At 35.6% G+C, this 27,921-nt stretch overlaps 1 protein-coding gene across 1 annotated transcript in view; it reads left to right on the plus strand.

Moving 5' to 3' along the window:
* Positions 1-27,921, plus strand: part of MAN2A1 (mannosidase alpha class 2A member 1) — a 170,080-nt gene that overhangs the window by 69,597 nt on the left and 72,562 nt on the right. The window contains exons 7-12 of the mRNA XM_047729525.1: positions 2,672-2,858; positions 7,381-7,558; positions 13,530-13,732; positions 16,903-17,085; positions 21,533-21,647; positions 22,919-22,986. Of these exons, the coding sequence (XP_047585481.1) occupies positions 2,672-2,858; positions 7,381-7,558; positions 13,530-13,732; positions 16,903-17,085; positions 21,533-21,647; positions 22,919-22,986 (934 nt within the window). The remainder of the gene's footprint in view (positions 1-2,671; positions 2,859-7,380; positions 7,559-13,529; positions 13,733-16,902; positions 17,086-21,532; positions 21,648-22,918; positions 22,987-27,921) is intronic.

Genomic DNA, 27,921 nt, shown 5'->3' on the forward strand with positions numbered 1-27,921 from the left:
GTCTTGAGAATGAGGTTGCTTCTGGATACACATTCTTACAATTTTTTTCCCAGTGTATTCGTGTTAAGATTCTCTTAATCTTAAATAGCTGAGGCTATTTATCTATAGAACATTGTGGATTCTTTTTCATGCCTTAAGGAGGTAAAGAAATGTAAGGAATTGGTCTTTTGCAAATAATGCTTTTACTTCTGTTTTGAAAAGGATGTGTTTTATCACAAAGTTGAACATGTGTTAGAACTTATGTCCAGTCATTTATTTCATATTCAGCCTGTGTTTTCTCCTTCTGGCTTTCCTGTCTCTGCATCTAGTAAGAATTGCTTTTTAAAACCTTAATCCTGTCCTCCTGGAACAGCCCTCCTATTACCTGTACTGCTTGTTTTCACGCTGTATTCTATGGGTACACAGGTATTCCCAAGGTCATACTTCTACAGCTCTCAGCTGGGAGGTGGGGAGGAGACAAGATTTAGGCTTCTTGAGAGGTTTTTGCCTTTCCCAACCCCCATTTAATTCAGAATACTTTATTATTTCTTTTTCTTTACGAGTTCTTATTATGGGCCATGCATTGTATTGTATTCCTTATACCTGCTCTCTCACTAGATCTTTGTCCTTTAACGTTGGTTCTCTTATTATCCCTTTTAAATGGTGAAGAAATGGATGCTTAGAGCTGTGAAACCATTTGCCAAAAGTCATACAGGTAGTAGGTACAAATCCAGCTTTGTGTAGTTCAGAAGCCCGGGCTTTAAGCCCCTGGTATTCACTGCCATCCTGGTACTGAGTTCTCAGTAAGATTTCATCTGCAAAAAGGATTTCGTTGCTAAAACAATGTTCAGAAATCACTGCATTGCATCATACTTGCTTTCCTGTGTAAGTTAGTTCCCCCTGTAAGTGTTTTCAAAAAATCATTTGTAAATCTAGATAGTAACTTTGTTACACATACTGCTATTTTTTCAGTAAGGAAAGAAATTAACTATATAATTTTTTATTCTGGGTATTAAAACCTGTATGGAAAACAAGAACTCATAGGGGGTTATATCCTGTATAGTTTGATCAAATGCAAAGGAGCATATTAATTTCTTTAAAAAAAGGATTTTTAATGTGAAGAGGCCCTACTTAGAGTATTGCCCACATTCAAATTGCCCATAAATATCAATCAGCAAGAAATTACTAAGTATTTTTATGTACTTAATACCATGCTTTATGTACTTAATACCAGACTTCTTTGCCTATCAGGAAATTACAGTCTTAGTATGATAAAAGACAAGACCAACGGCAGCAGATAAACTGAGATGTGCAAATGAGCTGCTAAATAGTACAGGTGTGGCAAAGGAGTGGGGCTGCTTAGTGTGTCTTTGATTTATAGGAGAAGGCAAGAAAAGTTACCACCCAGGGCCTCTGTGCAGATAGCAAACATTAGTGACCAGCATCTATGATGTCATACTCAAGTGTGATTCAGTGAAGCAACTGACAGCACAGAAATATACAAATTATAATAGCTTTAAAATTTGGAAAAGAGCTGGTAATTACTTTAACTAAATGGAGTATGAGATAGAACTGGAGTATTTTAGCACTTACCAGATAGATTTGAACATGTTGCTTCAAAATTATGCTTTGGAACTCATTTGAGCTTCTTTGTGTGTTCTGGTTCTTAATGAAGCAGTTATTTTCATTTTTTCAAACGTGTGTGTTGTCTTTTTCTTTTTTTTTTTTTTCATTGTTGTTGTGTCTGTCTTTGTCATAAAAGCAGTACATAACCCACTGCTGAAAAGTAGAAATCCACACTTAAATAAAGGGGAGTGGTATTTACAGATCAGGAGACTACAAAGGTAACAATTATTAACCCTTGTTTAAGCCTTCCATCACTGGGTGGTAGGCTTCTGACCTCTCAAGGGCAGTGATAAGGATACTTGCTGGCATTGAGGATTTAATTAAAGACAGTTCTGCATCAGGAACCAGTGCTCAGTTTTTGTATATTTTTTGTTTGCTTTGTTGTTGTTCTTGTTTTTGTTTGTTTGTTTGTTTGTTTTTTGGTTTTTGGTTTTAAGAAGTACTTTCACTTGTCCTGTGTTGCTTTCTTGGTGACAAGTCCCAGTGGCTCTTCATTGGTGAACATCAGGGAGACTGTGAACTCCTCTAGTGGCCTTTTCTTCTTCTCACAGCAAGAAATAGATAGGAATTTGCCCGGCATTTCATAAGCCTCCCTACCTTCCTCCTTTCTTCCCTTTATTCTCTTCATCTCTTCTTCTCTCCTTTCTTCTGCAGCCAGTGTCATGGTCTTTCTCAGTGTGTCTCATAACTGCTATGGGGGCAGATGTGGCAAGGAGCTGGTAGCCCATATGGGATGGACACAGGGATGGACACAGCCCATAATTTTGGATGAGCCAGTGATTAAGTTTTGCTTCTGTTCGGTTTGTATCTTTCCAGGCCAGCAGATGCTGGTCCGTGTTAGGTCTCTGCTCAGTTGAGATAGAGGAGGTAGAGACTAAGATGTGAGTCTCTTCCTTCAGGCTGGTGGTCGTTAAATGCGGTTGGGGTTTATGTACGAGTAGTAGTCAAGTAGGTTGTGGATTTAGGGTGGAGCTTGCATTATATATATAGAGAGTACTGGCATTTTGATCAGTTTTGGGAAAACAGTTTATAAATCCAGGTTTTGTCTGTTGGCTCTTTATTTTAGATCTGGGATCTGGCACAGATATTTTTTGCCACATGATGCCCTTCTACAGCTATGACATCCCTCATACGTGCGGACCTGATCCTAAAATATGCTGCCAGTTTGATTTTAAACGGCTTCCCGGAGGCAGATTCGGTTGTCCTTGGGGAGTCCCCCCAGAAACAATACATCTTGGAAATGTCCAAAAGAGGTATGAGAATATGCATTTCGTTAAGACAGCCTCTCGAACAAAGCAGCAGCTCTGCTGCTCTTTGCTAAAGGGTTCAGTGGCCAACGTTATCCACACTCAAGGTAGTTATTCAACCAGATCTAAAGCAACTTAAAAATGCCAGAGCTTTGACTGTGCCTTTTATGTGTTATAACTTAATGGAAAATGAACAACAGTTGATCAATATACAATGGAGAACCTATAACACTCTGTTATTACCCTCTCCTTTGCTCTCATTATAAAAGCCTCCTGCTGCGTTTCATTGATCTCACATACTTTCATTGATAATAAAACTTCTGGTCTCTATTGTATACATTAGTAAGAAAAGCAACCCAACTGCAAAAACACGTTTATTGAAATGGAACACATAAAGAGTATAATTATCTGTCCTTTTAATACAATTTCAATAATAGTGGATGCTGCCCAGCTCTGACGAATACACTCTTTTGATCTTTCTCATATTTTTGACTCACAAACCATTTTTAATTAGGAATATTGATACTTAAAGATCTTTTCTTAAATAAAAAAGGGATGAATCATTTTTTAAAGAAGAAAATTACGTTCATGACAGAGGCATCTCATTATACCAAGTTACCTATACTTCTTATTTGTGTGCTTTTAAAGTTTAATTTCTTCACTTAAAAATTACTGGTGTATAATGACTTTAAATAAAACATTGTGTTACAATATAAACCACTCACTTCTGGCAGAAAGATGATACAGGCTTTTATTTTATTTTATTTTTTTAGATCGATTGTGTTATTTATTATCCACATGAGAAGATTTTTGAGAGTGAGGGGGAGAACAATAAACAATTAAACTAGGATGACAGCCATAAATTCTGCAAACCACAAGTTTCATTAACTCTATTTTTAAGACCCTAGAATTTCTGGTTTCTGAAAACCTACTCTGCCTGGGTTCTTGTACATGTATCCTTAAAAAATTTTCAAAAACATGATGGTAACACAAATGTAGGCATATTTTTAATCTCCTCATATTGTGTACATTAACTGTATAACAATAATTATGTGGGTTTGTGGGTTTTTTTGTTTGTTTGTTTGTTTTTTGCCATTTTTAAGTTTGATGGTTTCTGGGAACTCCACATTCATGTGAGTTGCTAAGAAGCAGCCAGACATTCTACCTTCCATAGGAGGGTTAAAATGGGCAGGGGGTGAGGTAGGTCAGTAGTTACCAAGCATGGCTGCCCAGTTCACCCAGGGAGCTTTCGAAAAATCTCCAGCCCAACAAAATGAGAATACGGTACTCACATAACCACACCCTACATGGTTGCGAAGCACAATGATAAAGCCTTTTAGATAGAGTAAAATCTTTGCAGTATGCACTGTCAAGTCTATTTATTTTAAAAATTGCTTTTTAAAAACTGTGTGTGGAAGGAAAGGTGAATTGAGTCTCTGCCTTGAGTCAGTCCTTGAGCCATAAAATACTCCATTGTGAGCCTCTCACTGTAGCACACACAAAAGTATCTTAACATGGCAGCCTTCTTGAAGCCATAGATCCCTTCTAGCAAAATCTGACTTTCATAGTTATTTTGAAAAACTGTCCAAGATTAGGGATCAGCCTGGTTTCATTTTATTGGTTCCTACTGCAATGAAGATGAGTGAGGAAAAGTGAGCAGCATGCTTTCTGGGGTTAGGTTAGTTAGACAGAGGAGAATAATCCAGTGTATTATGTGGCAAAAGGTAGAGAGTTGGGCAGCATAAGCTGTTCTGTAGCTCAGGAGGTGAGAGATAGGGAATTCCTTTGAAGGTAACCAGATGCTTCAGTTGGGAACTCCCAGTGCACCAAAGACCTGGGAGGCTCCTCCTTTTCTTTCTTGGGTGCTGCTGAGAGTACCTGTTTAAAGTGCATTATTGGGGAAAAAAGCTATTTTGTGTAATCTTTTTGCTGTGTCCTATCTGACACTTCAAAGATTGACCCCCAGGAACAGACCTTGTGCTCAGTCACTTCCAGTGAACCTGCAAGTGGTTTCCAGGCACCTGAGGGCATGGAGATGAGAGTCTATTTAATACTTATGTAGATTTTTTTTAAAAACTTCTTATAAGTCTTGAAATCTTAACTCTACTAGTTACTTTACATTCTAGATATCACCTTCCTTTTTACTTTGTGATGAATGGAGATCAAAACCAGGCATTGCAGCCTAATGGCACTTGATTTTTAATACCCTGAAGAAAATGAAATTTAACTATAATTTACAGGTTCCTCTACTTCACAAATAAAGAATTACCATTCTTTATCAAGTTGAGTGTTTGTTCTCATACAGTATATTTTACATATAATGGTGATTTTCATGTCACATGATACAGGATATTCTAGGGAATTTTTTTTTTTTCTTGGTTCTAGTTAAGTTGACATTTCTAACCTGGTAGAAGTGAAGAGCAGATTGCTGCTACACATCTTCAAATGTGATATTGGTCAATTCATTTGGCATTAGTGTACCATAGATTTTGTGAATATCCACTCTCTACCAGGTAGTATAGATTGGTCTCTTGGCTTTGCCAGTGTCGACTTCTTCTGGCAGGAACTTGGGAATTAATTAGAACAGATGCTGAATGGAAAAGTCACATTTAATGTTTGTGATTTCTTTCTTCTTATGTGTCTTATGCATATACACACAAGATATGATGTATCTAGTAGTAAACCTCGGCATTCACTTAAATGATCACTTATCCTTTTCTATGCTGGTTGCCTAGGGGGATCTGATTGATTGCTCAGTCACAGTATACTTTTATCCATGATTTCTATGTTCGGTTTTCTCTCTTATTTATTTTTCTCTTCTTTATCTTTCTGTTTGATTAATTTCATTAGACATGTGTTTTTTTAATATATATAAATAATGATCCAAGGTTATTTTTGGTAAGTGTGGAATATTAGTAAATTATTAGCAAAAATTGAGTACTCTGCCGATTGCTAATCTCAGAAAACTATGTTATGTCAGAACAGTATGGTTATATTTTACTCATCAAGTTATTGAATTTTGCTAATAATTTAATATTGCAAGGCAGTTTCAGAGACCATCAGTATAAAAAGATCATGTGAGATTCTAAATTTAGTTAAATGTTTTTAATTCTATAAAATACTTCTTTCCATTATTGATGTTCTTTGAGTTTCTTTCTTAAGTTTTTATATCGTGAATTGGAACTTCTCAATAGCCCTTGACATGAAAATTGGAATACTGGGTAAAAAGCACATTAGTCATCACTAATTTCTTAAGTGTGGCATTACACAGAGAACTACTGTGAGTTCATCTGCTTATTTAATTTCATTTTTGTAAGCCGTTCCTCTTAAATAGTTTGTATTCCTAGACTTGCTCAAATGGTGCCCCAATTCAGCATTCAGCAGTTCAACCCCAAAGGTTTTCTGCAGAATACAAGAATACGAAATATAAAAGCACATCAGCACATTTAGTATTTAGCTGACCTTTAGACTCGTGGGTTAGATCTGTGGGAGGTAGAAATCAAAAAAGCTAATTCAACTTCAAAGCTTTATCTGTTGATCAGCACTGGGAAGGACACTGTGACAGATACCCAGTTTATTAATGGCAGGTGTTAAGTGAGTTGCTTTTCTTCCTTTTGAAGAGGAAATCGGGTTCTGTAATCGGTTTCATTCAAACTATTACATTTTTTATGTTTAATCAGGCAAGTTTAGATCAAATTAGAGAAAGGGGTCTTAAGTCAAAGCCAACTTCAAAGTCTATATAGGTGAGAACTCCTTATTGTCTTCTTGGACTGAATTATTTTAAAACACGGACAGTCTGGGATCCAGTGTCTGTGGCCGGGCTTCAGGAAGCTATTGAAATTCCCAGTTATTATATGTCAAAGTTGGTACGTGACTTTATTTCTCTAAGGATAATCTATTGGAAACTGCGGGTTTTTCCCTCTGGTAAGAATTTATGAGTATGTTTTTTAAAAGATTTATTTATCCATTTTAGAGAGAGAGAGAAAGCAGGGGGGAGGGGCAGAAGAAGAGAGAGTCCCAAGTTGACTCTGAGCTGAGTGTAGGACCCAATGCAGGGCTTGATTTCATGACCCTGAGATCATGACCCAAGCTAAAACCAAGAGCCTGGATCCTCAACCAACTGTGCCATCCAGGCACCCCAGAATCTAGGAATATTTTAAGGACTTTATTTTTATTTATTTATTTGACAGAGAGCAATCACAAGTAGGCAGAGAGGCAGACAGGGAGAAAGGGGAAGCAGGCTCCCTGCTGAACAGAGAGCCCAATGCAGAGCTTGATCCCAGGACCCTGAGAACATGACCTGAGCTGAAGACAGAGGCTTAACCCACTGAGCTGACCATGCGCCCCAGGAATATTTTAAATGGATAATGAAAATTAGTAGTTTTTAAAAAATCTGCCTTATAAATCATACTACTCTAGAATACAGGAAGAATATACAACAATTTCTTTTAACATAATACACTTTTTAATGAGTTGCCCTGTTGCCCTTTTCCTAATATTATTCTTATTTTCCCTTTTTCTTTTGTAGGGCTGAGATGCTTCTAGATCAGTACCGAAAAAAGTCAAAACTCTTTCGTACTACAGTTGTCCTGGCCCCACTAGGAGATGATTTTCGCTACTGTGAACGTACAGAATGGGATCATCAGTATAAGAATTATCAGCTGCTTTTTGATTATATGAATTCTCATCCTGAGTATAATGTTAAGGTAATTTGAAAATATTTAATTATGATACTTATTTGAAGTTGAGCCTTCATTATTAAATGAGGCTAAAACAGAATAGCCTTAGTTTCTTTGTCCCATATCCCAATATTTCCTAGTATATGTAGTCCTTATGTAAGAGGGTAGTTCTTAACCAGGAAAATTATCTAGTACTATAGTTGCATTTCTGAAGTTTTCCCTTGCTCCCATTCCTACAGCATTAAAGAGATGTTACTTTTATGTAGTTGTCAATATGCACCTGCTAAGTTGTCATCTTTATTTTTCAGTGATGCCCTGTTTTTCTACCAGCATTGAAAGTTTGTTTCTCTGTGACAGTTGCATCCTTGTGATTTAGTAGTGTTACGGGCAGATACAGATGAACATGTCATGAATTTTGCAAATGAATATCTTGTGTCCAGAGAATACACTAGCATTTTTCTTGGTTGAGAAGACTTCCAAAATTAATAATTTGTCTGTAGCTCTTCCTCTTCCCCCACACCCACCCCCCGGGTTGGAAAATTTCGAATGTACTGTAAAGTTATGAAAACAACTAAAGTACCCATCCCCTGAATCCTGCTTCCCCATATCCATAGTTCAGCTACCACATTGATCAATTCAAGGTCACTCTGTCTTCAGCTGTGGCTCACTGTCCTCTCTCACCCTCTCCTGGGGATTATTTTGGAGGAAATAGTAGTCATTTAGTTTCATCTGTAACCATTTCACTACTTAAAAATGATGAGGACTCTTTTTAAAAATACAATCATAATGCCATTATTATATCTAAAAATTAACAATAATTCAATATTATCATGTATCCAGATAGATTCATATTTTCCTGATCACATACAGGCAATTTTTTCTTAGCGTATGTTTCATGAGTCAGGATTCAAACAAGAGTCCTATCTTAGACTCTATATGAGAAAATTACCCAATGTGTTTATTATAGTCACATACTAACCTATGAGACAGTAGAATATCTATGTAAATACTATAGAAAAGAAGAGATGTTACTGTTTAGGAAGTTAGAAAGCAGATGATAGGCCACATTTTATGTTGGGATAATTCAAGTTTATTAAGTAAATGTAAATAATATCAAATAGTTAAATAAACTTAAATAAAATGCCAGATGTATTCAAGATACTTACAACTGAATTTCTGCCAGATTATGAACTCAGTGCATCAGGTCTATGTTTAAATTATCTGTTTAATCTCCTCAAAGATGAAGCTGATCCACAAACATTTGCTTAGGGGATGGCATATATAGATGGGGTATTTTATCCCTAAATACATCTTCCTAGTGAATGATTTTGAGGTCCACAAAAGGATCTACCACTGATTCTAAAAAATTAAAGTCCTGATTTTTGTATTTTACCTATTTCCTTCTTTGCCTAATAGGACAGTTTTTACTGAGGGTTTTAGAGGGAACGGGGGTGGGGGAATGGATGGGCACGTATTGCATGGAGTGTTGGGTGTTATATGTGGACAATGAATCACAGAACAATACATCAAAAATTAATGACGTACTGTATGGTGACTAACGTAACATAATAAAAATAGTTACTTTTTGATTATATGAATTATAAGTATCCCATACATAGGAGACATGCACAAACCAGAAGTGTACAGAGAATCTTTCAAGTTTAAAAACCCCCATGTAACCACCTCCAGCATTTATGGCATCCCAAAAGAGTCCCTTAGATGTCCTTCAAATCATTGCCAGAGCTTATGGAAGTAACCTTATTTTCCCTTTTATCATGGTGAGTAGTAGTATTTCTTTTGAAATGATATAAGAAGGGAATCTTAAGTATGTTCCTTTGTGTCCGCCTTTCTCTGCTCCACGTAGTGTTTGTGAGATTCATCTGTGTTGCATATAGCAGTATATTCATTTTTTTTAAAGATTTTATTTATTTATTTTAGTGGAGGGGGGAACGCGAGCGGGGGGAGGGACAGATGGAGAGGAAAGAGATTCTCAAGTAGACTTTGCATGGAGTCCAGAGCCCAACGTGAAGCTCAGTCTCAGGACCCCATGATCATGACCTGAACCAAGATCAAGAGTCAGATGCTTAATCCACTGAGCCACCCAGGCACCCCATAATATATTCCTTTTTAATACTGTATATTATCTTTAGTGTCCATTTGATACATCACAATTTGTCCATTCTATTATTAATGGACATTTGGGTTGTTTCCTGTTTTTGTCTATTACAAATAAAGCCATTTTGAATATTGCAAATGTATTTATATACATGTATGTGAATTTATGTGGGTATAAGGGATGGGACTTCTTGATCATTGAGGATGCACGTGTTCAACTTCAGTAGATATTTCCAAACGGCATCCCAAAATAGATGCACTAGTTCTTGCGCTGCATGACAATTTCAGTTGCTGTACTTCCTTACTGACATTTTTTATTGTAAGGATTTTTTTTTTCATTTTTTTTATGATTGATGTGATGGTTTTATTTTATATTTCCATATTGGTTAATGAGTTGAACATCTTTTCATAAGTTTATTGCCATTTGTGAAGTGACTATTTAAAGTTTTTGATGACTCTTCCTTAAATTGGGTTGTCTTTTTGTACCATTTATAGCTCTTTTATATATTTTGGTTTGAGTCTTTCTTCAGATAAAAGTTATGCAAATACTGTCTCCCACTATGTAAGCCTGTTTTTTAATTCTTTCTTAAAGCTGTCTTTTAATAAACATGAATTCTTTTAGTTAAATCTAATTTAACAGTATTTTCCGTTATGGTTAGTGCCTGTCATGTTTTGCTTAAGAAATTTTTGTTTATACTGCATAGTCATGAAAATACACTTCTTATGAAGTTGTCCTCCAGAAGCTTTGTTATTTTACCTTCAGTATTTAGGTCTGTAATCTACTTGGAATTGATTTTTTTGTGAATTGTATGAAGATAGGGATCAAGTTGCATTTTGCCCATATGGATATCTACCACCATTTATTGAAAAGACCAGTTTGCCCACTTTACTGCAGCACAGTCTCTGTCATTAATTATGAGTGAAACTGTTTCTGTGGATCTTGTGTAGACTCTATTCAATTTGTCTGTTTGACTAATCTCATACTGTTTTAATTACTGTGGTTTTAGAATGGATATTAATGTCTGATAGCGTAAGTCTTCTAATTTTGTTTCCTTCTCAAGATTGCATTGGTTTTCTTTATAGTTCTATATAGGTTTAAGATCAACTTTTAAATTTCTACCCCCCAAAAGTTGGAATTTTGGTTGGGATTGCATTGAACCTATAGATCAATTTGAGTGCAGTTAACTTTTTTACAAATATTAGGCTGTCCATTATCGTGGTATATTCCACATATAAAAATACAGTTGACTTTTACATTCTAACCTTGTACCCAGTAACCTTCACGTGTTCCCTTTTTTTTACGGAATTTTTGTCACTCACGTGTTTGCTGCTTTGATTGCCCTTACATACCTTCAAACAAAAGCTTTTTTTCTTTCTGTAGTTTATCTAGTTATATCTGTTCTCTGTAGGATGTTTTACGTTATTTCATCCAAGCCAGAAGCTTCAATTTATGATTATTTTCTTTTGATGAAAAGAAAAACAAAAGTAAGCAATTGAACTTAGAAGGCTAAAAAATTGACATTGTACTAGTCAAGACGTTTAGTTTGCCATTGGTCATCACTTATTTAACAATTTATGTATTTTTTTCCTCATATGTTGTTCTGATAGAGAAATTTGATTATGTTTAAGAATAAGGTTATATTAAAGATATAATTTGTTGCCTTTTAATGTAAAAAACATTTACTTTTTTTGTTATTTGGAATATGTATTTTATTTGAGCTACCAAGAGACTAGAAATTATATATACAGGATATATATTATATACACATACATACACACACACACACACACACACACACACATACAGCTTTATATACCAATCCTTTGAGACTGAGTCAAGTTTGTGAGAAAACCAACCAGTCCACTTAACATAAACTTTGCCCAGGAAATCGCCAAGAAGGAAATATTTTCATCTTGGCTAATACCAAAAATAAATTAAAATATTTTAAAAGGATATACTTTGTTGTTAATATTGACTCTGTGGCATGCCACAGTTCCATAAAATATGAAACTGAAGGGGATTTTTGTTATAGAAATCCCTTTTTTATATAGATGAGAAAGTGAGGCCCAGGAATTTAGATTGCTGAATATTTTGTTACTTTTATCAGTATACTTCCCTGAGCTTATCTGTACCCTCTGGGCCTGAAGTTAATGATGTATTTCTTTGTATTTGTGACCTTCGTGGTTGTACACACACACTTAATTCTGCTTTTTAGAATGTGTTAGGCGAATAATAAATAACACTTAATTTTTGAGTTACTATTTGCTATTAACTTTTTTTTTTATTTAAGAGAGAAAGGGAGAGCGCATGCTTGGCGGAGTGGGGGGGAATGGGCAGAGGGAGAGACTTTTAAGAAGGCTCCATGCCCAATAAAGAGCCCCATGTAGGGCTCAATCTTATGACCTCGAGATCATGACCTGAGCTGAAATCAAGAGTCAGATGCTTAACTCACTGAGCCATCCAGGTGCCCCTGCTATTAATTTTTCAAAGTGCTTCACTTTAGTTAACTTTTTTAATTATCTGAACATTTCCTGATAGGTACTGTAATCATCCCCGTTATAGATGAGGAAACTGAGACACAAATAGATTAACTTGCCCACGATACATTGTGTTTGGTGAAGCCCAGACAAGACTAGGTAATACTATTGAAAATTGCTTTTCTGTGATGTAAACATAAGGATTTAGAAATAATCGTCTATTTTGCTGTTATAAAATGTATTGTGTCACAGGTGCATGATGATAACTTAGATTTGTCATACTAATATCAGGTGTGTTTCCAGCTGAAATTTTGCCTTTGCAATAGAAAAGTGGTAACTAAAACTCAGACCGTTATTTCCCAGTTGTGTTTCAAAGCATTTTACTTAGAAACCTATTAGCTGTAATACAGACACAATATATAACATGCTCAAAACCACATATTAGGTAAGCGGTAGAGATGGATTCAAACCCATCCTATCTGGATTCAGGTTCTGTGCTGTTCTTAGCGACTCTTTTAGAGCACTACTCGCTGTTTTTTAATTACTCTTAACTATTTTTCTGCCACATTGAATCAGACTGTGTGTGTGTTTGTGTGTGTGTGTGTGTGTGGTAGGAAACAGCAAAAACAGCACCTTACCGTTCTTCAAAGAAAAAATTCCCTTTTAAATTCTCTGTTTTTCTCTAAAAACACTGCCTTTAAATATCTGTTTACATGGTCTGGTATAATACTTCTTTTTTCCTTTGATATATGGAATAGATTGGGCTCATGAAAATGGATTTATGTTCTGGTAATTTAAATCATTAGTCAAAAGACCTTTTCATTTGAGCAGTCAGCCTTGCAGTTCTTGTCACTCTTTGTGTTTTACTTCTATTCAGTGTTACCTGCTGGTAGAGAAAGTCCATTTTTTTAATGACCTGCTGTTCTTAAAGTCTCCCTCATGAGACCTCAAACTAGAGGCACGGGGAGGCCGGGGGAGTATTGGTGCATATGACATAGGAAAATACTTAACAGTTAACCAAACTGTTACGTAAATGTTTTATTTTTGCTGCTTCCCATCTTTCATTCATCTCTGAGTTGTTCTGTTCCCTGACCCTGACACAGTTTGAAATTCTGGAGATTTGTAAGGCATTTTCAGACTCACAGATTTGTATATCTAAGTAGTACTTCTAACCCCTTCAGTGTGTAAGCTTTATTTCAGTTTAATTTGGGACCTGATGCAAGTGAAAGAGTTACTGTGTATTTCTCCCCCTGCACTTGAGTTTTGTACAATCTGAGCTAGATTTTCATCCTAACTTGGAAACACATCTTAAATATTTATTATTAACTTTTCCTTTCAGAGCTAGAAGTAATTTTTAAGGTAGAGAATGAATAATTTAAGTGTCACCTTTTTTTTTTTAAATTAGATACAGTTTGGGACTTTATCAGATTATTTCGATGCACTGGATAAAGAAGATGTAGCCATTAGGAAGAATAGCCAATCCATGTTCCCTGTTCTAAGTGGAGATTTTTTCACTTACGCTGACCGAGACGATCATTACTGGAGCGGCTACTTTACATCCAGACCCTTTTACAAACGAATGGATAGGATACTGGAATCCCACTTAAGGTACAAAATTTATGTTTAGATAGCTACATCAATTATTCACCTCTTTTATGTGATCATAGCCTTTTTGTAGAGTTTTGCATAATATACAACATTTATGCAGTATTAGGATGTTTAATGTAATTGTGAAATTTTAATGCAATCAGAGATATGTCTCCAATGCAGCATCAGATTATTACATGGGTTTTTGCTTTGAAAGGAAAAGCAGTTAATGTGATTAGACTTTTCCTGTATCTTAGGTTTTACATGTTTCTAATTAATTACCGGTATTGTTTGCACACTGTGATAATATCCAGCAGCATGGTCATGTGTGTCTGCAGGTCAGTAATCAGGCAGACTAAATTGTTGGAAATGAGCAAAGGTCACAAGGAACAAATAGGGTCTCTCCATGGCCAAAATGTGGGCCTCAAAGTACACAATATAAAACCAATATATTTTATATGGGGGAAAACTCCAGAGGCTCCACCTCAGTTCTTATTTATTTGAAACATATTTCTATAGGTGTGATTCTCTGTTTAGAAGAGCAAAACTTGAAAGAGATGAGAACTGATAGCGGCAGAGTGATTGGCTGAGAAAGCACAGCGACAGGGAGAAGGCAAAAAGTCGGGAGAAGGGGCACCTGGGTGGCTCAGTGGGTTAAGCCGCTGCCTTCGGCTCAGGTCATGATCCCAGGTCCTGGGTTCGAGCCCCGCATCGGGCTTTCTGCTCAGCAGGGAGCCTGCTTCCTCCTCTCTCTCTGCCTGCCTCTCTGCTTACTTGTGATTTCTCTCTGTCAAATAAATAAAATCTTAAAAAAAAAAAAAAAGTCAGCAGAAAACAACAATGCTCTAAACCAGCCTTGTCCAGTAGAACTTTGAGTCACTGGCCCACAGAACTTTCTGCCGTGGTGGAAATCTTCTGTTTCTGCTTTCTGCACTGTTCAGTATGGTAGCCACTTGTCATATGTAACTGTTGAGCGCTTAATGTGACCAGTGTGGGCTCTCAATTCCCTTTAATTTTAATTGGCTTAAGTATAAATAACCACATGTGGCTAGTAGCTGTTATAGTGGGTCTTGTTGCTTTGTATGTAGTAAAGATGAACCACCCCGGGGACTTCTGGGGCTCTTTCTATGTGTGTGTTAGCCTAGGAGGTTAATTCATTTTCATAAGTTCACTTTCAGCTTAGTTCAGATCATGAATTCATGATGATTAATTCTCATGATGAATCCTAGTATTAAAAATAAAAAGTCAGTATGATATGGTGAGTGCTGTGAAGTATGTAAGCCTGACGAGTCACAGACCTGTACCTCTGGGGCAAATAGTACATTATATGTTAATAAAAATGATTAATAAAAAAGATAAAAAAAATAAAAAGTAATGCCATACCTACATTCTTCAAAGTACTGGTAGAAACAGTACATTTTGGAAAGCTTTTTTATAAAGATCATGAATTTCTCCAAGAGTTGTACTTTGGTATAGTAGTGTGTTGTTGTTTTTTAAATTTTTATTATTTCTGTGCTATTACCTTTATTTCAAAAGCCTGATCTTTGCATGTTTTGGGGATATTCACCAATGTGCTGGGTGGATACATGTTACTGTATTTATAATAAAATAGTATTTCTATATTATAGAGATTTATGCATTCTTGGCCAGTAGAATATTAATTATCTGTTATGTTATTCTAAATTACTTATGATTAAAAACAGAAAAAGTACTAAGTAATATAGAGATTCTTTTGGACCACTGCATTTTTTAAAAAGTGTCAACTGTGTTTTAGTGACAAAGAGTTATAAATATTGATTCCATCTTACTTTATTGAACTTATTTAAGGTGAAGTACTTAGTGCAAGTAATAATATATTTTGAAAATTTTGCTTTAAAATAAAACAACAGAAAACCATATAATAATTATGAATTTCAAAATGTAATCAACTGATTTGAAAATAAGTTTATCGTTTGATAAAAGATATTTCATCTTGATGCTCATTTATAAAACATTTGGATAGGATAGAAGAGTATAAAGAAGAAAATATTTTTTAAATCCCATGTTTATATTTTGGGATGTCTGTATATATAGGTACCCTTGCAAAGCCAGGAATATGTGTTTTGGATATAGATGAACATGTATATGCAATTTCCTTAATTCACATTTAGTGTTTTCCTGCCATGAATTTTAGAAGGATTAGAATTTAAAGGCAGAAATTATTTAGTATCCTTTAATTATTTCAAAATTTAAAGGAATTTTTTTTTTTAAAGATTTTACTTATTTATTTGACAGACAGAGATCACAAGTAGGCAGAGAGAGGGGAGAAAGCAGGCTCCCTGCTGAGCAGAGGGCCTGATGTGGGGCTCGATCCCAGGACCCTGGGATCATACCTGAGCTGAAGGCAGAGGCTTTAACCCACTGAGCCACCCAGGCACCCCAAGCCATATATCTCTTTTTAAAGAACTTCTTTTGAAACCTATCTTGAACCATATCCTCTGATGAAAAAAAATAAAGCATGAAAATGATAAGTCCACATATTCTTGCTCACCAACTACTCTTAAGCCAAAGTATTTTCTTCTTTAAAATAAACAAGAAACAACAGCATATGTTCTGTCACCTTTCAGTTTATATTGTTCCATTCCCTCTAGTTGTTGAATGTGTTCATTCAGCGTGGAGACTAGCCATTGTTACTGAGCTGTCAGGCCATCGCTTTCTGACTCTCCATTGTTAGTCTCCCATTCGTGTGACCATTTCTGCACCATCTCTCCTTTAATGTACATATGTGAGAGTGAATGGCTTTCTGGTGATCAAGTTTCTGGTACGTGTCTGTGTCGATCTTGGAGAGAAGAAAGAACAGAAACCATTATCTACTTCTTACTGCTGGGAGGAGCTTTTTTTTTTTTTCACTATATTATACATAAGTAAACCTACCTTGCTGCCAGAGGCTACTGGCTTTTTTCCAGGACCATCTGGAACAAGGGCCCTTTTATCAATTTAGACATGATGTTCTCTGATGATTGATAATTTATATATATATTAGATGGATATCTTGATGGTTTTATAGGAAAGTTTATTATCAATATCTTTTTTATAAATTGTGCTGGTCTTGGATTTTTAAAAAACCATATTTGAAAATGTATCAGTACCACATATTTAAATAGTAAATGTTTGTTTTGAAATAAGAATTAATGACTGTTTTATGCAATTAGGGCTGCTGAAATTCTTTACTATTTCGCCCTGAAACAAGCTCAGAAATACAAGATAAGTAAATTTCTTTCATCATCCCATTACATGACACTGACAGAAGCCAGAAGAAATTTGGGACTGTTTCAACATCATGATGCTATCACAGGAACTGCGAAAGATTGGGTAGTTGTGGATTATGGTACCAGGTAATATAATTATTAAAAAGTGATTATAAAACAATTTTTTTTAAAATTCTGGGTCACAGGCTTGTATCTTTGGTGAAGTTGTTAATGTACAACAGACCATATCAATAATGACATCCCTTGTAAGTATTGCTTTAGAAAAACAACATCAATATTCAAAGCATTTTTCAATAAATATATTGACAATGTGCTAGCTGTCCTAACTTTAATATTATTGCAGTGCATTTCTGCAAATGGAGTAGTAAAACATTATGATAAAGCTGATTCTGTTTTCTCCCAAGTATAGTGTAGTACCAAGGATTTGGTATCAAATAAATCACAGCTATAATCCAAGGTGATGAAGAGCCACACTTAATTGTATAGCAGTTTAATTTCATCTATTCCATATCCAGTTGTTCTCAGATACCGCCCCCCCAAGGGACATTGACAAAAAAGAATCAGCCTGGAGGATAGCCAGGAAGTAGAAGAATCTACAAACCTTGACATATATGGATGATATAAGGAATTGGAATGAGAGGGTTGGCCTGGGTATTGATATCAAAGCCCTCTTCAACTCTTGGAAGGGCTGTGAGATGAGGGGAGGGGGGAGGAGAAGCTCCATTATTTTCACATTGCAGAATTGGAAACTGAGTACAGGCTTTAGCTCAGAACAGCAGGAGACTTATAAATAGTGCTTCTCAGTAATCAAAAGGCTTACCTTTTGTGATAGTGAGATTTCCATCATTATGCCCTAGTTTGGGTAACCATTCATTAGGATCAGTGTAAAGGAGATTCCTATGTTGGGGGAAGGAGTTTTGACTATTATTTCGTTACGGTTTAGTTATTATTTTTTCCAGGTTTTTTTCCTATCAGTAATGGTGCACTTTGATAATACTTTAAAATTGTTAAAATATGCTCAGATTTTCTTATAATAGAGATTTAAAAAGTGAATCTCTCTCTCTTTTTTTTTTTTTTTGAAAGATTTTATTTGACAAAGAGAAAGAGATCACAAGTAGTCAGAGAAGCAAGCAGAGAGGGGGAAGCAGGCTTTCTGCTGAGAAGAGAGCCTGATGCGGGGCTCCATCCCAAGACCCTGAGATCATGATCTGAGCTGAAGGCAGAGGGTTAACCCACTGAGCCACCCAGGTGCTCCATAAAGTGCATCCCTTTTTTAAAATAAATGCTCCCTCTCATATGTGTAAAGTATATACAGTACATGAAGTCAGCATTATGGATTGATCCATAAAATCGATATCACTAATCATAATAAGTGTTAATTAAAATTTTAGTTACAGTATTTTGACTGCCTTTCTACATATTTGAAAAATAAATTCTTGAGGTTTCATTAGCTGACTTGAGTCCTTGAAAATATATTTATGGTGGTATCTTGAATATCTTTTCAGTCTTCTTGTGGCAAATCTATTTGGTACCTGTTGAGGTTGAGCTGGGCTTAAAATGGAAAACATTCATTGGCTGATAATGATAATTGGTTTTTCTCCCACAGAAGGCATTTTTTAAAGTAAGGTCAGCTCCTCCATTTTTTCCTTTTCACCTGCCTGTCTTCTTGGTTTATTGAGAGTTTAAAAATGAAGCTTATACTCAGAAAAGAGTTCCTAAGAGGAAATGAAGAAGTTGTTCTCCTACACTGTCCTCTTGCTCTCTCTCTGGCTGCCATACTGAAAGGGGCTTGGGTACAGGTCATTGAGTTTTTGCAATCGAACATTTTCTGTCTCATAACCTTTCCAGAAGGCCTGTCATTAGTTCCTCCATATGTTTGGTTATGCTTTTAGCTTATAAAAACATCACCATACAAAATTGCATCTTAGAGAAAAAAAGACAATAATTCTCAAATTGTACTTGACATTTGTAAATTTGCTTTGCGAGCACTTCATACTTCATTGAAAAGTCATACACAATTATCAAGTCATTAGCATAGACATTTTAAGTAGGAAATTTCAAAACAAAAGTCAGAGAGTTATAAACAAAGAGGCAGCTAGCATTGGGTGTTCTCTTGTTCTTAAACTGTTGACTGTTTATTCAGATGTTGGCAGAAGTGTCCCTATGAACAAATGTATGAGTTAAGGATTGCATTTGGCTGCTAGTAATAGCAACTTGAAACTGAATAAATCCTATCCTACTTATTTTTGTGCCATGTGGAAGAAGTCTGCATGTCCCGAGTTCAGGTATAGCAGCTCCACAATGCCAACAGGAGTCCAGACTCTTCTAGCTTTCTCTTTGGCCATTTAAAGGTGATTCTTAGCGCACTGCTCTCAACGGTAGATTGAATGTTTATAGAATTATCACCTGGAGAGCAGGAATACATCATGGCTATTTGAAGGTTAATTCTAATCATGGCATGAAAAAATGAATTAGACTGGGACAGTGTTTGTGATGATGTTTAGCATGGCATGAGATCAGTTACAGAAAGATTTAGAATTCTGCCAATTTCTATATTGTAATTAAGGTAGGAGAAAAAAATGAACAATGAGTAATTATGAGGGCCCATATGTATGGATCGAACGATTCACTGACAAACATGCTAATATCTGCTTTCAACAGTTGTAATGATAACCGAGTAGAAAACTGCAATTTCTAAGTGATGGTCCTTGAATAGTTCAGTGATAAAGAATACGGGCATGTTAGGGTATTAGAGGCTCTGAGAAATCCCACAATGATGAAATGTTGAAACATTGAAATTTTACTTTCCCAAACTGTGGGAAATTTACTGTGTTTAGTCTTGTTTTGCTTTAAACAAAACGGCTTTATGCATCCTGAGAAAGCATTTGGAGAATACTGTGCCAGTACTTAGTGCTTATCTTGTTTGAAGACTATGCATGTGCCTTTAGGATACAATCATTGATGAGTGACATTCCCTCAGTTTAAGCAGGACTCTTCTGTGCACTGTAATACATATAAGGTTTTAGCTGGTAGAGAACATGACTTTTATTTTTCAGCTTCTGACAGACTAATAAAGTTAGCCATGTAGATAATAAAAATAAACTTAAATCGAAGGGCTTGTTTCTCTAACTGAATTGTATTCATTCATGTTGTCTTTTAGTCTGGTGAAAACACTTATCACCTAGGAAAATATTTGAATAGACTAAGAAAACTTAACTGGATGATGGCCTGAATTTACATGCATAAGACTTTAATACTATGTATGTATAATACTTTTGCATAGTTAATTAACTTACTGATTGTGATCATTTATATCTTTGAAAGTAATCTCAGTGCTCTGCAAAAAAAAAGTTATTTCTCTCTTACACATTTTCTTGTTGCATGACAACAAAAATGTTCTTAACATGTAGATCCAAAATTGCTTCCTATATTGGGGAAAATAATATAATCACTCATAACCATAATAGATTCAATGGCTGATTAAAAGCATGTTTAGCCAAGTTTCTCTACAGATTTCTCCAGTGGGTTTACTTGGGGTTACCTGTTCTATAAAGCTTTAAAGAAACAAGATGAAACTTGAAAAAAACTTCAAACGAATTCTTTTCCTATGTGTAGTGCTTCAGCAATAGCTGGTAATATACCAAGATTATGTTCCAGAACTTATCTTGAATAGGTTGATTCATATGTATCTCTTTGGTTCCTCAGACATAAAAATACAGTTAGGATACAGTTAACAGTTCTATTTTATTTATTTTTTTTTACAGATTTAGGTATTTATTTATTTATTTGTCAGAGAGAGAGAGAGAGAGCATAAGCAGGGGGAGTAGCAGGCAGAGGGAGAAGCAGGCTGTCTGCTGAGCAGGGAGCCGGACGTGAGGCTCAATCCCAGGACCCTGGGATCATGACCTGAGCTAAAGGCAGACGTTTAACCGACTGAGCTACCCAGGCATCTCACAGTGAACAATTTTAATGACCAAGAAAAGTGACAAGGACAAAGACAGTTTCATTATCCAGACCTGTGAAAACTTTCTCTTTTTTTGAACAAGTACATGAAACTAAAGTCAACAAAATATTTATTTGAATTTTTCAGGAATTTGAGGTTTTTTTGAAGTGTGGATACTGATTGAATTTTCTTGTGAATGACAGTTAATCTCATGCTTTCTTCTGCTGTTTCAGCATTTGTTAAAGAATTTTCTGATGTAAAGGACCAAATCACTTTTTTTTATAACAATGCCTTAAAGCATTTGGAGTGATCATGTTGAATATTCTTAGTATTTGGCATGATATTCATAGAAAGTATCGGTAGTTTGAATAAGTTTACATGTTTCAGGTGTGTACAGAAAGTTTTCTATTTTAAATGAATCTTTATTAGTGATATCTTTTGATTAACCTTTTTTTCGTAAGGACTTAGTTCTGGGCAAAGAAGAGTCAGTTTGTTAGAGGTTCATTATAGGTTTCACTTTGTGAATACAGGGTGAAAGTAATGGTGGCTTAGCCATTATTAAAGAAACTGACAATATTGTATACAGATATTTGAATTCCTTCTCAGACCAGTAAAATTTTTGGTTCACAGACTCTTCCATTCATTAACGAATCTGAAGAAGATAATTGGATATTCTGCACTACTACTTATTTTGAAGGACAAAAACTCGTACAACTCATACTCTTTTGATAACCTCCTAGACATGGTTAGTTGCTACCTTTTATATCATCATAAAAATGTGTGATTCTTTGAATCTTGGGTTGGAAAAGGGGATGAGAACCTGAGTGAAAAGAGATGTTGAAAGATAGCGATTTCCTTGTATATGATTTCAAAGAATTTGTATCCTTTTATATGAAATACCCGTGTGTTTGTCTTTCCTATAAGTGTATCTTTGTTTGATTTACGGTGTATATTTTGTTCTGACTAAATCTAAACATGAAAAATAATGAGCTTGCTTTGTTACATGGAGCATACAGCTTTCAGAACATTATTAAGAGGACATTGTAAGGTAACTGGATGTTATAATTAGTTATTTTTGCTTAGCTTCAATTAGAAGCTCCTTGGTATTGGAACTTCTATAAATCCTTCATCTGTTCTTGCCGAACTTCAACTTGAATAATCCTAAAGTCTTCTGGTTTCAGGATGAGTCCATGGAGGGCTGTGGGTGGTGCTCGGATATGTTTAATCGTAGAGGAGCAGTTAAGGAATCAGGAGATTAGCTATTAGCCACAATCCTCTGTACCCGACTACATGGGCCTTGAAAAAGTTGCCTGACATCTGTGAGCCCTCATTCATTTTTCTGTAAGGTGGGATGATACCTGCCTTGGTTTGTATCATTGTTAGGATCAGAAGAGCCAATAAAACAGAACATACTCTGAAAGGAAGAATATACTCTTCAGCAGCAAGGAAGAACAGTTGAAAAAATGGTTGATTGCAAACCTCTTTAGACTTCCACGTGGCAACTCAGATGTTTCAAAATTGTAATGTTTTATCATTAGAGTCTGTTGTGAACTATACACGTTGAAATTTTACAGTCATTAGAACTTACACATCTGGAATCGGAGATAAAAATTCAATATTTTCATATACTGATGCTTGCAATCAAATTATGGTTACACATTTTCATATTAAAGTGAAAAATCCAATAAATGGACATACATTGCTTAAGGATATGAAACCTGTAATACAAAGATAAAATAATGAAACTTTTTGCATTATCTTTAGTACTTTAATTTGCTTGGTTCCTAACTGGACTCTAGTAGTCCCTGGAACATATGCCATACCGAAGTCTAAAGACACACCCATAAAAATGCACACACGCAAGAATTACTTATTTTGAACTTTGATGGAACTGATGTAGCTAGAAGGAGGATTTTTTTCCATCCTTTTTAGGATTTTTTTCTAAGTACTATACATAACGGGTTTTGAAACTTAAGTTTTAAAAGTAAAATTAAAAATTTTTGTTTATTTTTATAGGATTTGAAACAAAACTCACAAAGTTCTCTACCACAAAAAACTGTTATAACACTGAGTGCAGAGCCAAGGTAAATAATAATTTTTCATAAACTTTTGCAACTGTTCTGACGACTTTTTTGCTTTCCATGATTCTTTTCTTTAGCCAGGATGTACTTTGAGGAGGTATTTTATTTAATGAATTTATTAATTAAAATTTTTTTGAAGATACAGATTTTTCTCCCATAAGTGTCATGTTCAGTGTTACTAGCTTGGTTCGTTGATTGTTGAATGAACTATTATAATAATTTTTTTTACAGATATTTGGTACGAGATGGTAAATAATGATTTATGATTATGTTCTTTCTTAAATCCTTGTTTACTTACCTTTTTTCATTAATCCCTTGATCCCATTTTTAAAATGAAGGAAGGAACTTAATTATGAAAGTTTCCTAATATAAATTATATACTAGGTAACTGTCATGGTGATGGTCAGACTGTGTCGTTTTAGCATGTAGATTTATGTTAAAGTAAATGGGAAATATGTTCAGTTAACCTGAAAATGGGGCGACTGATTGGTGGCTGCCTCTGAGTTATAAAGAAATGTTTCATGTTTTTATTGGTAATTATTTAACCAAGTATTCTGTTTTTAATGATGAAATATCACTAGGTCAGTATCGACTATCCCCAGATACACAGTATATTCTTATATACTATAACTTTTTGCTGTCTAAATGGAGAAATTTAGTATGTACAAATTGTAGAATAAGAGAATAATTGTAAAGGATAATTCATGATTTTAATTAAGTATTCTTTATTAGGATTATTTTTAAATAAGTATTTATTTATTTATTTAGCAAAGTATTACAGAAAATTTACAATCCTTAATAAAATTGACATTTTGGTTACGCATAGAATAAAGCCTTAGTTGGCTCTAAACCTCTTCAGGAAGTAGAGACTTAAAATATATACACCTCATACCTTTGAACAAGAAGACAGGTATTTTTTTAATAACGCTAAAGTGATGGTAAAGAAATCCCGCATTTCTTTCTTTTAGCCAGAATAAGAAGGGATTAACTGGAAAAGACAGTCTAAGTCTCAACTTTAAAGTCTCGTTGCAGGTTTTACAGCCGTCAGGTTGCCAGGTCATGAGAGAGTAATGATAGCCCCATTGTAAAATGTTTTCTTTGTCTTAAAAGAAGTAGTATTTTGATGTAGTTGAGGTTATATGGCTGTTCCTTAAATATTGTGCCCCTTATAAACTCTGATGTCTGTAAATTTCTTTGGCATTAGGTATAATCCCCCTTTTCTATCTTGGTCGGGGAAGATCTTTGTTTCTGCTGACTCTAAGAATGCCTTATGCTTGCTGTTAAGTAATTTATGCCCCTCCCACACCTCATTAGTCTTCCTTTGGGTGTATGGCAGGGTGGATGGGATGGAGTTCTAATGGTTTACAAACCCTGTGGCTTTTCTTCTTCCTCTGTTGTCCTTGCTTTAGCCAGGAATAAGTGATAATTTAGCCCTACCTATGCTGAAGGAAGAAAGGAGATCCAGGTGTATTAACTAAGAAGAAATTTATTTTTGGGCTTTAATATTGAGGAGTTTTAATTATAGATAAATGTAAATAGCATTTTTGAGACTTAGTAAATTGTCACTTTCTGATACTTCCTTTTGAACGGTTTGTATTTAAATAGTGTTCTTCATCTATTACTCCTTCATAGTTCTTTTCTACCAAATGTCAATGCTACTACTGTTTCCGTAGTTAGGTGAACTGGGCATACTTAAGATTGTCAAATTCTTATTTTGTACTTGAGGACCTCATGAATAGAATTACGTGTACTTCTGGTTTTAAAATCTATGTTTTACTTGTTAGCCACAAATAATCTGAGTGACTGATCTCTCAGTAAAATCAGTGAAGGATGGAGGAATGTCAGTGGCCTTTGAAATGGAAGAATTCGATAGTTTCATTTAGCAGGTACTGAAAGTGAAATCACTGTCTGCCCTTCTTAGTCTTGAAGTTGAAAGTTTCAGAAGTATGAGTATTAATCTAAATAAGCATGCATTCTCAAGTGATCATCCTCCTTAGGAGGGTAAAAATTGGTTTTGGAGAGTTTGAAATAAAAGGATTTTTTAAATATATAAAACATAAAAATAGTACTAATAGTACAATAACATATACTTTTAAGTGTTGTGTTAAAATTGTATGTGGGGGATGATTAGCAAAAAATGTCTAAAAGAGTCTTTAAAGAGTTATGTGAAAAGTATGAGAAACACTGATCTAAGCTCACACAATTTCAATAATACATGCCAATGAATTTGATCATGCTGTTTGGCAACATTAGTTATAGCTATAACCTAACATAATTTAGTTCGGGAGTCTTTTTTTTTTTTTTAAGATTTTATTTATTTGCCAGAGAGAGAGAGAGTACACACAAGCAGGCAGAGGCAGTGAGAGAAGCAGCCTCCCTGCTGAGCAAGGAGGCCTATGCAGGACTCGATCCTAGGACCCTGGGATCATGACCTGAGCCGAAGGCAGCGGCTTAACAAGCTGAGCCACCCAGGCATCCCAGTTTGGGAGTCTTTAAAAAGGAGTCCCTAATCTGCTCATGGGGATGTAGTACATGTCCATGAGCCTGATTGAGTTCCCAAGGTTGATAAGCTCTATGGTATATGCACTCATAGTCTTTATATGGAAAGCAGGTACAATTAGGGGTTAAAAGTTAGGATACCTTGATCGAGTCATCAATTTTCTAGCTTAAAAGAATCCTTAAATGTACAGAGGTGTTTCTTTTTCTCTAAGGAAACCAATTTTAAAAAACTGTAATACACAAAGATTTACAGGATTAGGGACACGGAGGACATGGGGGATGGAAAGTAAACTCCTGAGACGCCAGAGATTTCAGTCTTCTTTCAGTGTTTGGTACTTCAGGCAGGAGGGAAGCAAATATTGCTGCAGCACAAGCAGCCAAGTCATGTGTTTTGAGAACGTGTGAAGGAACTTTTTTTTTTTAATGTGGAAAATTTTAAATGCCACTGAGTATACAACTAAAATTGCATTGAGATAACTTCTATAAATGTGAAAATTTAATTTTTCATGTAGAAAAATCTTTTAGTTTGAGAGCAATTTATTCAAACCCATTACGTATTTATCATTATGTGCTTTTAATGTTTAGCAAGGCATTTCTTGGTAAGGGATCTTCTATCTCTTTGGGCCAGGAAAAAGAAGGGGTTAACTTGAAACCATCAACCATGTGGAGACACAAAAGAAGTCATTGTTTTTGGGGCTTGGGTGACTTCAGAGTATCAACCAGATAGTAAAAGTACTCAATTCCAGAGAAGTCACTCAGTACCTCCCTTGCCATATATTTGTTGAAGGGTTCTCCCTGGATGGCTGCAGCAGCTCTAATTTAATTTCCTCTTGTTTTCTCTGTGCATGCTTTCTTTTTGTATCCTAATCTTTATTAATAACATTATTCTCTTTTTGGTTGTCTAGGTTCTGAAACCCCAGAACCCACTTTGACTTCCATTTTTCTTGTCCTTTTAAGTTTCATCACCTGGAGAGTCTTTTGGATTTTCCTGTCTACTCATCTCTTGACATTCATAGTCTCCTGCCTTCCTATTACTTTCCGGTTTTAAGCCTTTTTTTTTTTTAATGTTTTACTTGAACTCCTGCAATGACTTCCTGTTCTTTTGTCTTCAGTTTCCCTCTGCTCCTAATTTATTGCATGTAGTTGTCACAGGAATCTGCCCACACCAGAACGTGAGAAAGTCGCTTGGGTGGAAGCGGCAAGGCTTCTAGGACCTAGTCTCAGAAGTCCTTGAAGGTCTTTCCCCTGCATTCTTAGTAAAGCGAGTCACTAGGGTCAGCCAAGATTCAAGAGGAGAGAATTATTCTCCATTACTTGATGTGAGGAGCACCTGCAGAAAGTGAAGAGAATGATAGCAGTCGTCTTTGGAGATGGTCTCCCACAGCTCACCCACTGGCCCCTACATTTCTTACACCTACCATGTGCACAATATTCCACCTCCTTCCAAGATGCCAAAGTGTCATCCCCTTATGATACTGGCCCCCAATTTTCACCTAAATCAGGTCCAAAATGACTCAGTCACATAGCTGGGAATTGATGTTTTCTTATTTCTGTCAGTATAATACTTATTATAGGTTAATTCTGCTAAATTGTAAACTCCTTGACAGCAGGGGTCAAGGAGTTGGAAACTGCTAGGAGTTTAAAAACTGCTTTTACTTAGGTGTCCCACTGTGCCTGTGGAATTACAGTCAGCATAGTAAGAATAGAATAAAGACTTGTTGAAATATAATTAATTACTGTTTGAAGAGATTATTAAACCTCAGACACCAGATATGCAGAGACCTTCTATGTGAAATTGTGGTATCCTGGTATATCTCCTCCACAAATAGTTCTTTCATCTGGTGTTTGGAGTTTGCGTGCCGGAGGGCTTCTGAATACACTGAATCCTGCTACAAGCAAAACTAAATTAAATAACAATACAAAGCTTCGAATTTGCTCAACATTTGGACAGCTGCTCATTGGAGATTTTAGAGTTTCATACCGTGATACTTGAAAAATTTTAGGTTCCATCTTAGCATCATTGCATTCTTACAGAATTACCTTTGTTGAGATTGCATTCTTGAGGGCTCTGTAGAATGAGTGGGTTCAAAAGATACTCCCAAATATCTAAGTGAGTTGACCTCATCAGATCAGTTTTTTTTTCTTTTTTAGATTTTATTTAAATTGAAGTTAGTTAGCATTATAGTGTATGATTAGTTTCAGAGATAGTATTTAGTGATTCATCAGTTGCATGTAACACCCAGTGCTCATTTCATTAAGTGCCCTCCTTAATGCCTGGGTAACCTAGTTACCCCATTCCCCCACTACCTCCTCTCCAGCAACTCTAAGTTTGTTCCCTGTAGGTAAGCATCTCTTGTGGTTTGCCTCCTCCTCTGTTTTTATCTTCTTTTTCCTTCCCTTCCCCTATGTTCATCCGTTTTGCTTTTTAAATTCTAGCTA

This window comes from Lutra lutra, chromosome 5 (assembly GCF_902655055.1).
Source record: "Lutra lutra chromosome 5, mLutLut1.2, whole genome shotgun sequence".
Classification (NCBI taxonomy): Eukaryota; Metazoa; Chordata; class Mammalia; order Carnivora; family Mustelidae; genus Lutra; species Lutra lutra.